Below are 14,421 nucleotides of genomic sequence, written 5' to 3'. Positions count from 1 at the left end.
TGAGGTTGCCTGCCATAAAAAAATACCCATCCTTCTGCTGGGTTTGCTTGGTTCTGCAGGAATTTCAGGCTAAAGACTCTAGATGGTATTGTGCATACCCATACCCATGGTGTTGTAGCTCTTGTAGTATGGACTTGCTTACTTTAAAATATATTTCAGCCCCTGCTCTGGCTGTTAACCTGTCTTTTAAACAGGAACATGGACCAACACACCTACTGAAGTCTTGTCTAACCATATTTTCCATAACCCCACAAATAAAATATTAAGTACTTTAATATTACTTAAAGTTTAACAGATTGGTTCCCTGTTGCAAACACTACAAATGAAAATGTTCCCATGACCTATTGTCTGTGACACTACTGATTCATAATTTTTTTTTCCCTTTCAAATCATGAACACCAATCCAAGTGTTTTAGTCCAAGGTCTGCACACCATCAAAATAGAGCTCTGAGAAGAGTAGAACCACAAGCCATATATGTAACATATATTGTATATGGTGTAGAAAGATAGAAAGATGGGTGGATGGATGGATGGATAGATAGATAGGTAAATAGATAGATAGGTAATGTCCCTTAGATAGATACCTGCCCCTTGTGCCAGGCATCCCAATATTTCTTCCCAGCTCCCCTCTAAATTGAAAGTGATGAAAAAGATGATGTAGACTGCTTACAGGACTCAGTTTATGAAAACGAAAGAAAGGAAAAGAAAAGAGTACCACTAGAAAAGTATTCTCTGCCATGGCATCTTCAGTTCATTAGCAAGGAACTTCAAGGCTGAAAACTCAGCATAGGGGAAGAGTTTGTGCCTTCAGTGATTTGATGTCATATATCCAGGATTCAAGACTGACAACCTAAATTCCATTTAGACTCTTGCAGGCAGGCAGTGTCAGAAATTCAGAGAACTGTTTTGTAGATGTAAATTATGTGAGAATATGTCAATATGAGAAAAACACATCTTTATCATTTCCCCCAGAAAATGAGAAGTAGAGTCACTTTGGGAAGGAAAATTACTTTAATCTGCAATAGAAGCTCCAAGATGAGTTTCAGGCTGATGTACTTGTGCAGTGATACTTACACAAGTTCCAGCATTCTTCAGCTCCTACCATTGCCTTTGCCACTCTATCAGGGTCTCCCATGGTTTCTAAACTGGAGATCTGCCTCTTCCCTTTCATGTCAGTTGCTGATGGCCAGCTGGTCCTGGCTGACTTGTTCCACTGCATCATCACCATCACCACATGGGAAATCTCAGGCTGACTATTTAACTCTTTCTGTGTTTTCCATTTGAGTGATCTCATGTTCCAGATACTCAACCTGATAATATTTGCAATTTGTTCTGTGATAAACAGAGATACAACACATGTTCAAATATTGCTTTCTTTTGCCAGAGCTGCATTATGTTATGACAGCTATGAACAGACTTTTATTAGTTTTCACATCAAACAGATTAATCAGAAAGCAGAGTATTCCATACTAGCTGGAATCTCAGCCAGAAGCTGAGATGACCACAATATATGAGGATTTTGCCAGCTGCTCTCCAGGTGTAGGACATAACAACAGAGCTCCCTTTTGCAGTCCTTTCAAGTGATCATAGCAGTGCAGGCTGGCTGTATCCTGAAGCATAAATTGCATATTTTGTTACTGTTTACATACTAAAACAGGGTTAACATTGCTCTTTGGGCCGAATAATGGTGAAGAGAGGCTTTTAAAAAGTCTTGTACTTGTCATTTCTGGAGATGATGCAGTTTTCAATGATGCTTTAAAAAATGCATAACTATGTGTTTATAACCATTCATTTATGAGAAAAATTCTGGGAACATTACATGTGTTGTAACAATAGAAGCAATGAAAACTCTCATCTGAAGGACCCTGTGATATATATGTAGATGTTTTCTTAGGCTCTTTACCCACCAATCCTTACCCAAAATCTGTGCAAGCCTTCCCAAAGCACATATGAAATTTTGAGAGTATAGAGAACCTTTGCAGTTTGTATGCCACAAATGACAGTAACTGATTATTCCATCGGTCATCTAATCAGTATTAATCCTACTTATGACAGCAGTGCCTAGGAAGCAACCACAGAGGGGTCTCTGTGGAGGAATTGTGGCAAAACAGAATAATAAATAGCTCTCCTCTGAACAAGATTCATTTTGTATACCTGCTTAGGGTGTCTGTATGGGGTCAGAGCTCTCCTTACATCAGACAAAAGCAATGAGCTACCTGACTGGGGCACCACTAGTTATTGTTAAAGAGGAGTAAGTAAAAAGAGGAGTTAAAGAGGAGTAAGTAAACTAAATGAAAAGACAAAGGAAGAAGGAGGAAAGAGGGGAACAGGACTGATGAGATGATGGCAGGTGAGGCTTGAGGTTGAGGTAAGGAGGCTGCAGGAAAACAGAGGAGGAAATGTTACAACAAACAGGCTGTCAGCACACAGACTGCAAGTCTTGTCCAACACAAAAGGTAGGATCAGTCTCTAGTATTTCTGTTTAAGCCACATTTTAGATATCTAATGTATCTATTTAAGGTATGTTGCCCTGTCTTGCTGAGCTGTTCCTTGCAGCACACCCTTATCAGCACGGGCTGTGGGAAAGCAGATGCCACAGGGGTGTTAGGTCCCCCTGGGCATCCTCCACATGGGACCGAGTCCCTGAGCGAGCGTGACCCCAGCTGGTTACCTTCATCCTGCTGATGGGGTAGTGCTTGCAAAAGCTGCTCTTCTATCAACTAGAGCCACTTTCTTGTTCAAAAATGATCGGTTTTAGAGGAGACAAACCAGTGAAAAAGAGATTTACTGCAACACTGATCATTTTGGTAATGTTTTCATTTTTCAGTAGTGGTACAACATAACCTTTACTGCTGGAGCAATAGTCCTAATTTGGTCAGTGGAAGGTTTGGGTAGGTAAAAGCAAGAGACCAGACTGTGGTGATTTTAGTAATATATTTAGGAGTTTCCACACTGAAACTTTTAGTACAACTTCTCAGCACAGTGACTCACTTGTGAAATTCAGAGGGGGCTTACAAACAATAGGGTATTTCTGCTGATGATTAGAGTAAGTTATGTTTTACTTCACTGTAGCTTAGCTATGAAGGGAAGAGTAGAAATCTTCTGAAAATAAAAAGGAAAATATCTTCCCAAAGTAGGAGTTTTAAAATTTTTATGATCAAGATGCTAACATTTTAGATGGGAAGTTTTCATTTCCCTCAGTACAAATAAATCTTATTATAAGTGCTTATTCTCCTTCCTTCCTGAGACTTAAGAAAGCAGTAAGTATTGAAGATGCTGAGACTGACCACTTCTCATGCAAATCTCTTCTAGCTGAAGACAGACTCAGAGAAGCGCTCAGTTACAGACAGCGAAACTTGGGGCAGCACTGAAGAGCTGAAGAAACCAGAGGAAGATTTTGACAGCAGCATAGACAGCAGTGGCAAGTGGAAAGGCCTTCCCTTGGGGCTGTCTGAAGAGTCAGAGAAGGGGGGTCAGAAAGCATCCCTCTCTGTTTCACAGACTGGATCCTGGAGGAGAGGCATGACTGCACAAGTAGGAGCAACTCAGTCCAGGCACAAAGCAGGAACCAGTGCTCTCAAGACCCCGGGTAGGAAACTTACGTAGTTCAGTTTGCTGTGTTAAAAATTAAGCTTTAAACTTTGACTTCATTTAAGCATATTGGTATTTATTCTCACAAATGATTCCAAGCCAAGATTGCCAGAATGTACTAAACTATTCATCTTTATAACCACTTTTTTACTACACTGCATACCAATAATTTATTAATTAAATACAAATGTATCTATAGCATAAACTGTGATTACATTTTGCTTTCTTATCATATAAGTACATCAACATCTATTATGGAATTCTTGAAAGAATTTTTGGATTTGTGTTCTACATACAGTAGGTATTTTATAGTCCATTTTTAAGAAATAAAACTTGTAAAAATATATGTGTTTTATAGACTTTATTTAGTACTAAATGGTTTCTTACCTTCTGAAAGGTCTCTCAGAAGTAACAGTCACTCTTGTAATGTACTTTGGCAGCAAAAGTCCAAAGTTAGTGGAAGCCATTGTTCTTAAGACCTTCTAATCCATAATTTTACTAGGACAGTATCAGTCCTTTGTAGGACATTTTCTAGCACTTTTTTTTTTTTTTTTTGGTCTGACCAAACACTTAATGAGTGTGTATTAACACCTGGTTGTAACAGTAACTGACCAGGAGCTCCTCCCTTTGTAAGTCACTTCTGTTTCTTTGCAATTTGGAACTACTAAATATTGGTTATTCTCTGGTCTGAGAGATCTCCAGGGATCAATGCAGTGGTCAATGTTACAGTAGTTACACCCCATATTGGCAATTAAACGAAGATATCCTACAAGGGTTGCCAAAGCCAAGCTAAGTTTTCCAGGTCTTCCGTTTTACTGAAGATGAGCAGCCAGTGTGCACAACAGAACTGAAGCCTTAAATTTGTAAGCATATCCTAATAGTCTGTGTGTTTGCAGTGTAGATGTCTGATCAGTATCTTGGTAGGTGCATGTATTTGTGTGGCATAAAATGTGCACTGTATAAATACACAAGTGGATTTATTTCTGACTTGTAGGTGTTACTCTTCATTACAGTTTGGTTCCTTAAGATAAATCAGGCCATTTACCTCCAAAACTTTGTAATTGTTTGAAGTATGAATTAAATACTTTGTTGTGCTAAGTATTTGTGCCTTATTTGGAGCATACAATAGATGCTTAAATAGAAATTAGACTATTTAATAGAAAAGGCATTTTTGTCTGCCATCTTCTTTTAAGATGGAAGAGGGTATCTTATTTAAACCTTTCTGAATGCCTTATTAATATGTTAATATTAATAAGTTATTAATATGTTATGTAGAACATACATGTATGGTACATGTATATAGGCATATAGAAGACAGCCTCTCAGAAAATCAAAAATTTTGAAAAGACATCAAGAATATGACAAAGACTATTAACTCCTATAACTGATATCATTATAGATCAAGAAGATTCATACCATGACAACATAATCTCTCTCTGGCAATTTTTATAACTAACAACAGAACAAATTTAGTTACAAGCTAAAAAAATATATATATCAATGACAACCAAGGAATTCGATAAGTACCATTAATTTCTACATGCATAATTATTCTTCTGCAAATATTAACTATATTTCATATTTTACTTTCAAATAGTATTTCTTTTTACATATAGAAATACTATACACAATACAACACAATGCACAATGAACACACATACACTATATATTTTTTTTTTTTAGCATTTCTTACATATAGAAATACTATTAATATGAACAACAACAACAACAACAAGTAATCACAAACAACAACAAAAAAACCCACAGCAGATAAAATTCCTTGTAGTCCATTCTGGAATATTTTCTACAAGTGCACTCTCTTCCTATGCAAGAAACTGGAAATTCTCAGGAGAATGTCAGGCTTGTAATACTTAATGCTTACTTTAATGTATTGTACCTGTTACTGACTGCTTATGGGGTACTACAGAGTCCTAAGCTGGTCTGTTTTCTTAGGGTAGTATTTCTGTTTATTTATTCTTTTCATTTTGAAATAGTAAATATGGAGATGTTACAGCTTCAACCAAAGTGACCTTTTCAAATATACTTTTATTTAGGAAAAACAGATGATGCTAAAGCTTCAGAAAAAGTGAAAACTCCCCTGAAAGGAGCCTCCATTCAGCGCTCTCCATCAGATGCAGGGAAAAGCAGTGGCGATGAAGGAAAGAAGCCTCCCTCTGGCATTGGGCGATCGACTGCTACTGGGTCCTTTGGGTTCAAGAAGTCTGGGATGGGCTCTTCTACCATAATCACCACAAGTGGCGCCACAATCACAAGTGGCTCAGCGACTCTGGGAAAAATGCCAAAATCTTCAGCCATCGGTGGGAAGTCCAACGCAGGGCGGAAGACAAGCTTAGATGGTTCCCAGAACCAGGATGATGGTGTCCTGCACATGAACTCAAAGACAACGCTGCAGTATCGAAGCCTGCCTCGCCCGTCAAAGTCCAGTGGCAGCGGGATCCCCGGCCGAGGCGGACACCGCTCCAGCACCAGCAGCATCGACTCCAATGTCAGCAGCAAGTCTGCGGGTGCTGCCGCCACCAAACTGCGGGAGCCAAGCAAGATCGGGTCTGGGAGGTCCAGTCCCGTCACTATCAATCAGACGGACAAGGAGAAGGAGAAAGTGGCCGTGTCTGATTCCGAGAGTGTCTCACTATCAAGTTCCCCCAAATCCAGCCCAACTTCTGCAAGCGCCTCTGCCACACCGGGTCTTAGGCAGCCAGGATCCAAATACCCAGATATTGCGTCACCCACTTTTCGAAGGTAAGTGTTTTCTATGAATTCCTGGAGTTGCTGTAGATAAAGGAGGGATTTTCAATGTATCAAACCAGTATCCACTGGGCAAAAAGCTTTTTCAAGGCATATTTTCCCACAAGCAGAGATCTGAGTATAAAAAAGGCAAAAAGGATAATATGTCTTTCCACAAGACAAATATTTCTGTAGGCCTAAAGACCTCCCCAGACAAGACATGGCTGTTGCTTGAGCTTTGACCATTTTAAGTACATTCCCATAACAACAGTTTGAAAGCTTGAATAAGTTATTTACTGACTCTTCAGGCACATGAGAAGTTCTTTCTCAACATTCTGATTAATCCCCAAATAGAACACTCATTCAGGTGTGGTCTGTCACCTGAACAGGTGGTGGTGTAGCCTGTTCGGAGAACTGACGAGCTCTGTAGGTTAATAAAGTATTTGCTTTCATGTTGTCAGCAGCTCCAACTAGAAAAGTTTAATTATCCAAGCAGCTTTGTTACACCTTTCTTCGTATATATTAATCGAGACTAAATTTCAATTGGAGATGCCCTATGTAAAGTTTTGGAATGTATAAATCAGCATTCACTTTTGGATGGAGCAGCTCCACTGTTGGAAAAAAAGCCAAGAGTGCCCTCTCGTGCCTAGCTACCAAAACAGCATCTCCAGTTACCATCTGCTGCAGGAGCTGCAACTGAGTTTTATGGGCTTGTTTATAAGTAAAATGGATTCTTACATTATTAGGCATGCTTACTTCACATCACGATAAGCTTTGCATTTATTTCTCATTAATTTATGAGCTGCACTTTAACTGCAGCTTAAAACATTTCCAGTAAGACATTAAGTCATCCCATGACCTTTATTTCAACAGTTTTAGGGGATTTGGTTTTCTTCTCATCATCAGAGTAGAAATTTTCTTCTATAGAATTATTGGGAACAATTATGTGAAATACACCTCTGTCATGACTGCTCGTAGAAACAAATGGAGCACATTTAGCTCTGGTGCAGTTTATTCTGTCTCAATGGTTACCACATGACTGATGACTACATGAGTATCTGCGCAAAAGAAAAAGGGGAAAATTTTATACAAATACTAGATGTTTTTTAAAACTGTGTAGAGTTTTGCAAGCATTTGTTGCAATTGTTTTAGCTGATTTGAGAAGTGAGGGGTTTAAAAGCTAATGATTTAGCTGTGGGAATGTTATATTCCTGAATTTGGGTGAAAGTGTGATCTGTTTATGCAATAAGACAAAAATGTTCCTATTTTACCTCTCTGGGTAAAAGGGTCTGCATGTGCAAAGAGCACATCTGAATAGGAGAAAATAAGAGCTGTTGCTAATGAAAAAAAAAAAAAAAAAACAAACAAAAACGATTATTATGATATGGTTAAGAGAATTTAATTTTGAGATGCCATTGAACAACTAGGTAGGCATGATTTTAGTAGCAGTAATTAAAAATGTGTAGTTTGGCTCTTAGGATGTTACGCCATGAATGTTTGATGTGGCTATCAGTTTCTCTAAAGCTATTTGTTTTACATTTAGGTTGTTTGGTGCCAAGGCAAGTGGTAAAGCTGCCTCTGCACCCAGTACTGAAGGTGTGAAACCCACATCGGCAATGCCCAGCCCTAGTACCACCTTGGCACGGCAAGGCAGCCTGGAATCGCCATCCTCGGGCACAGGCAGCATGGGCAGTGCAGGTGGGCAAAGTGGTAGCAGCAGCCCCCTCTTCAGTAAACCTTCGGACTTAAATGCAGATGTTGTAAGCTTAAGTCACTCCTTGGCTTCCAGTCCCGCCTCAGTGCACTCTTTCACATCAGGTGGTCTTGTGTGGGCTGCAAACCTGAGCAGCTCTTCAGCGGGCAGTAAGGACACACCAAGTTACCAGTCCATGACTAGCCTTCACACCAGTTCCGAGTCTATTGACCTTCCTCTTAGCCATCATGGCTCTCTGTCTGGACTGACAACAAGCACTCAGGAGGTTCAGAGCCTGCTCATGAGGACTGGAAGCGTCAGATCTACTCTTTCGGAAAGGTGAGCTTGCCTATAGATACAGTGACCACAAAACAAGTGAGAGGCAAAAGGACAGGAGCCAAAAAAAAATAAACCCTCCATCTGTTTTCCTAAAGGGACACTGTTTAATTAGCAGCCTAGTTCTGTGTGTTAAAAAAAAAAAAAAAAAAAAAAAAAAAAAAAAAAAAAAAAAAAAGGAAGGAAGAAAAGAAAGCTGAAAGTAACTGCAGGCATTGGATATACAAGCAATTGCCTTCTAAGGTTTTACAAGCGCTTTTTCTGTCTTGTTTTTTTTTTTTTTTCCTATTTTTTTTTTTTTAATTTGGTTCCCTTGTTCTGGGAAAGAACCAGAAAAAAAGGGGAAAATTGTCTAATTAACTCTAATTAAAGGCATGGCACATCTACACAGCTACACAGTGAGTCCTGCACACTAGCTCTACCTGCCATCCCAGTATTCAGTAGGTCCCAAGCTATCTCACTGCCCTCTAGCTAACAAACCTGATCAAGATGTGGGACCTCACCAGTTTTCTTCCCCCTAGCTCAATGCATAAGCAAAGCTGGAGGTCCTCTGGCTTCAGCTGACCACACAGTCTTGCCTTAAAATATCCAGCCCTGACAAGTTTTTCTTGTATAGAGATTATTACACAAACATGAAAATGCAGTTGCACTTGCAGGGAGACAGTTTGAAAGATGATATAAACACAGTCCTGGAAAGTGTCTGGAATAGACAGACAAAAGCAAGAAAGGGGTTTCCCCTGTTCCATCTGTTAAAGACATTTTTGACATGAAGACATTTTACCATTCAAGTTATGTAATAAAATGATGCAACTACCCTGAGAGAAAGGACAACAATACCAAGATTTTTAGTTTTAGTTTTTCATTGTATTTTCTGTGGAACATTTGTTTGACTTTTGTAGAGGAGAAAAAAATAAACTCTGTTAGGTAGTAAGTAATTTTTACTTCCTGTGAAAATTTTCAGGATTTAAAAATGAAATTCTTAATTTACATGGGGATTGAAAATTCAATATTAAATATTTCATTAGCCTTGGATCGAGAAAAGAAAATTATGCTGAGTCAGAAATATTTTCAATATTTTAGGGTTAAAATTAGTTGTTTGGATAATGCACAATTATTTAAAGGAGAAAAAAAAATTGTTTTTGTCATACATGTGAAAAATAGACAGGGTTAACTTTTTCCCCTTTATGTTAAACCGGAGATTATTCAGTAGTAAGCCTTTCCATGAAAAGATTTCACTTTCAGTAAAGCAACATTAAACAGACAAAACAAAACAAGACATCTCTTGGTCAAATCTATATGGAAACACTCCTCACATTTCATTCTCTTATGTTGCAGTCATGAGTATTACTATATCAGCTAAAATCACACCTCTAACTAACGTAATTACAGTACTATAAAATGTGTCTACCAATATAGTCTATGATGACAGCAGTAGTTAACAGTACATTGATACGAGTGATTTGTAATTTGCACTGTGCCTTTAATTTTTTTAATAGTAGTTTGCATTGTGTGCCATCAACTGAATGTGACAATAATTCTTAGAGAGTTAATCTTTAATATTTAGTTTAGAAAAACAACCACTACCTTTTACTATTGCATATATGGATGGTGAGGTCAATAAGATGATGTGGAAAAGTGTTGAATTTATGCCAAAGATCATATTTATGCAGAGGATGTTAAACATCACATTTAAAATATTAACAGTTTGGCATTAGCTCCTGAGCAACCCCTGCTACTAATACTTTATGTATTTGTTCAGTGACTTAATTTCCAGTGGTTCCAAATACTTTGCCTTTGGCAATATTTTAAGTTTCAGATTTGTCCATATGGGGATATAATGATTGAGTCCAGAGAGAACCATTTATCATGTTGATCTGGCCTCAAAACTAATATATGTACCTAGAGAAAATGGTGTCATTTCTGGAATTATAGCCCCAGTAGGGTTTCTGCAGTTTTATTTTTCTCAAAGGTCTGTTACAAGTGCTATGTCATTTCTAAACTTTTTAAAAGAAAAACCTCCACGTAGGAAAGTATTTTCTCACAACAAAAGCATTGTTTTGCAATGTTAAAAGCAGATATAGTAGGCAAAAGGTTATGTCCTTATTCCTTTGTAAACTGTTGTGGGGGGACTCAGATTATCTTTTAGATACCTGTGGTAATTCTTGTATTCTGGCAAGGCATAAGAAATTATCTTCAGAGAGGCTTAGTCTTTTTCTTCGGTCACTCTACAGCATACACAAGATGGAATGAGTGCTCTATATAGTGAGATATACTAACATAATATAGAGACAAAATCAGAAAGACCAAAGCACAAAATAAGACAGAACTAGCAAGCTACATATATTCTATGCAGAGAAAAGTCTAGGAAAAGAGAAGAGAGAGGTAATAATAAATAATACAAATAAATGATGTGTTGCTTTTATTCTTCTTTGTTGAAGCACGGATTGTGTTTTGATAGCTAAACATCACTAACAGCACACATGCTAAAAGGGAATGAAAAGGTTAAAGATTACTTATAAATTTCTTACATCTCCAATTCACTGGTCCCGATGAACTCTTCACTTATTTGCTTCAGGCAGAGTCTGAATTAGCCCCGTAGTCACAGGGGCTAAATAAGTTTTGAAGGAAAGTGAGGAGGTGGGTTGGGACAGAGAACAAGGTGATTATGGGCAAGGCTTGCTTGACCTCACATTCTTGGAAGGATACAGAGGATGTTAAAACAGATTAAGTAGCAGATGACACGAGGTTTGTCATTAATGTCATTTTAAATAATACTAAGTTGACTTAGTTGCAGGAAAAGAGATTTTGTGAGTCAAGGAAAGGAATGGTCAGAAATCCTGAACTTAGTAGAGCTTTATGCTATTTCAAATAATATTCTCATAGGTGCCTAAACAGGTTGGAAAAGAATTGTCAGAGAAGTGAGAGACAGTTTATTAGATTGAAGCAATGTAATAGGGCAGGATATATTTTCACATATACTAAGTGGAAAATGATGAGGCGATGTCTAAGGGGTTCTAGGTTTAGGTTAAAGACTTTGGGACATCAAGTTTTAAGAAATATTTGTTGGAATTGGAAAGAATACAGAAACAAGGCCAAAATCTCAAGGCACATCTATGTCTCCTGCTACCTCCAAAACAGCCATTACCTGCCACAGAGACAGCAAGTGTACAAGTTCTCTGCCACGTGCCCACACACACCTGGCACATCTCAATCCCTCCAGAGATGATCAGATGATGTCACAATGTTGGTCTTCAGGCTATCCACAAAGTAATGCTATGGCATAAACACAGTAAACACAGGCCTCCTGTCAAATGCTGTATCCATATAGCATCAAAGTCTGTTCCAGAAAAATTTTACGTCATTCCATGAAGATCTATTGCTTTGTAATAAGCAGAAAATAGTTTCAGTAAATATTGGCAAAATATTCCTTTTTTTTTTCTTTTTTTTTTTCCCCCCAGCAAAATGTGTATGTCCTTCAGGACTTTTGCCAGTTTTGCACCAGCAGTATTTATTTAGAGAAGTCTACTTCTACTTCCATTGTTATAGCAATGTAACTCCTTATGTGAGAGGACACTTGTATGTCAGTTTACATCAATTTAGAAGGATTTACATCAATTTAGAAGCCAGAGTTCCTCATACTGTAAAATAAAGCTCTCTGCTGGGGTTAACTGGTGAAATATCACTGGTTTAATTGATAAAATTTTCCATGTGGATACATCATCATTAATTAATTCTTTTGATCCTTAATTGCCATTGAGCATTACAGATTTGTATCTTTTTTTCTGCTTGGTCCAAGTGACACAGCAAGGGGTGCGTAAGAATGCAGAAATATAGGACTTTGCTGTGGTCTCATCGGCAATAATGCCTGCATTTTAAGATTAGCAGAGTGGCAGTAGTTTCTAATTGCATAACTGGTTGGCTCCGTTCTACTTCATTAGAATGCAGTTTAGTCTTGAGGACCATGAATATGCATTGAAATCCACTTAAGCTCTTCAAGAATTTCAATTGTTTTGAATTATTGGCAGAGTTGATAGTTGTGTTTTTAAGGTGTGAAACAGCACATCATGTATCAGATTTTGTGGTGTGCTCAACCACTTACAGAAACTCACCTATACGTCCCATATCACCTTGGCTCTGGGTATTCCTTAGCTTGCATTTATTTATTTTATTCCATAGCTTCTCTGCCCAAGGACATTGTACTATGGCCATTCTTTGCCTTTCCCAAGTTGAAATCCACAGCAGGGGCAGGGAACCAAGAACTGTAAGACTTCCTGTATTTCCACCAAGAGAACTTGCAGATGGTTTCAGCAGTGCAAAATAAACAAGGGAATGGAGATAGAGTGGGCTCAATGTTTGAAGTATTTGCAGAAGGAGCTGTTTCACTTATAATCATCTTTATTTGTTTTGAAATTTAGAGATGCGTAAAGGTACATAAAGGAACATCAAGGCCCTATTCTTCTCTGTAAGGAACTAAAAAATACAGGAATGATGCACTGAAATTTACGTTCTCCTTCTACCAACCCTTCTTTGCTCCTGCTTGTTATCTACTGGTGAAGGCAGTCCAATGAAAGCAGGGCACCCAGCACCCCTGGTACAATATAAACAGACCTTTAGCAACAGTGTGAGAACTTTCTTGGGTAGGAAGTATGGTCTTAAGTTACTGTTGCTCTCAGAGGTGTGATTATGATATGTAATACAGAAACTTTATAAAGCCATTTTGTTATTTAATACATACGGTGACATGACATTATGTTCTTACAGGAAAAAAACATTGCCAAACATACTTGATGATAACAAGTTCAAATTCAACCTGATCTGCTAAGTCTTTGAGGGAATGCCCACATTACATTCAATCATGACGAAGACTAGGGGGAGCCTTTTTAGGCAGCTCTTTAATGGTGATAGGGTTTGAATTAGGAAAACTCCAGCTGTAGATCCCTGATAATCAGCTGCCCTGCCACTGTTTGTGCATGAATATGGAACAACGTTGCTTTGGTGCCACTTTTCATTTTCCAGACCATGACCTCACTCTGTGAGCTCCACAGCAACAGAAAGCCAAGGGTCTGTATATTTAGCACTCATTTCTTCAAGCTGAGCTGTCATTTGGCTTCTGGCAAGGCCATGCTGTCTCCTAGCAGGTGCCACAACCTTCATCTCTTTTGAAAATCTACTGGTGCATCATAGGAAACTGTGAAAAATAAAGATTCATACTGTGACCATATGATTCTTGCACAGATTGTGGGGAGAAGCCGCAGGAAGGATAGGAATGGTAGGGAAAGACTTCCTTCTGACTTGGACAGTCTCCAAATTGCTATTGACCCAGCTTAGAGCTTGTCTAGTTGAAAAATGAACGTGTGACAGTCCGTGTCCTCTTGTCCCCTTCAATGAGTCAGGAATTTATTGTGAAAGATACATTAAAAAGCATTAAATGACATTCTGTTATGCACACATATCTAGACCTTTAAAATTTGTAATTCTGAACAGTCCTGTTTACTGTATGTCCTTAGGGATTTTTTTTGTTTTAACAGCATGCAGCTTGACAGAAATACACTACCCAAAAAGGGATTAAGGTATATACATTTTTTGAGCATGACTGCTGCTTCTCTGTTTTACTGTAACTTTTTCTACACTTTCACTTTCTTTCTCATTATATTAATTCTATTTAGAACAGTTCATCATACTTAGATTCAAATCAAAAACAAAACAAACAAACAAAAAAGCATAGATTTTGACAGTGGACTTTTTCTTTCCAAGTCTGCTTAGTGAATAAATTTCCTTCTGAGATATATCTTGGAAAGCAAATACTGTTAAGAACACTTTTCTTATGGGATGAATCTTAGGAGGCATTTGATCCTGGAGATCTAAAAGAAAGAACAAGGTATCTTTGCAATTCAATGTAATTATTGAAAGTATTGAGAAAAGCAAAGTTTAACAGGTAGATCTGAACTTGAACTCTGAAGGCAAACACTCATGCAATTTGAATTGAAGACCTACTCAAGTGTAAATCCAGAAAATATTATTTTTGTATCCAAGATTTGTAAGGACAAAATGATCCC

The 14,421-nt window shown here is 38.0% G+C and overlaps 1 protein-coding gene across 7 annotated transcripts in view; it reads left to right on the top strand.

Annotated features, from left to right (window-relative positions):
* The window catches only part of NAV3 (neuron navigator 3), a 413,781-nt gene that overhangs the window by 344,705 nt on the left and 54,655 nt on the right, over positions 1-14,421 (top strand). For all 7 annotated transcript variants that reach the window (XM_082761391.1, XM_082761390.1, XM_082761389.1 and 4 more), the window contains 3 exons: positions 3,313-3,589; positions 5,646-6,351; positions 7,880-8,368. In XM_082761391.1, the coding sequence (XP_082617517.1) occupies positions 3,313-3,589; positions 5,646-6,351; positions 7,880-8,368 (1,472 nt within the window). The remainder of the gene's footprint in view (positions 1-3,312; positions 3,590-5,645; positions 6,352-7,879; positions 8,369-14,421) is intronic.

This window comes from Aythya marila (genome assembly GCF_965140915.1).
Source record: "Aythya marila genome assembly, chromosome: 1".
NCBI lineage: Eukaryota > Metazoa > Chordata > Aves > Anseriformes > Anatidae > Aythya > Aythya marila.
The sequence above is the reverse complement of the archived record's forward strand: the minus strand, read 5'-3'. Positions and strand labels throughout refer to the sequence as shown.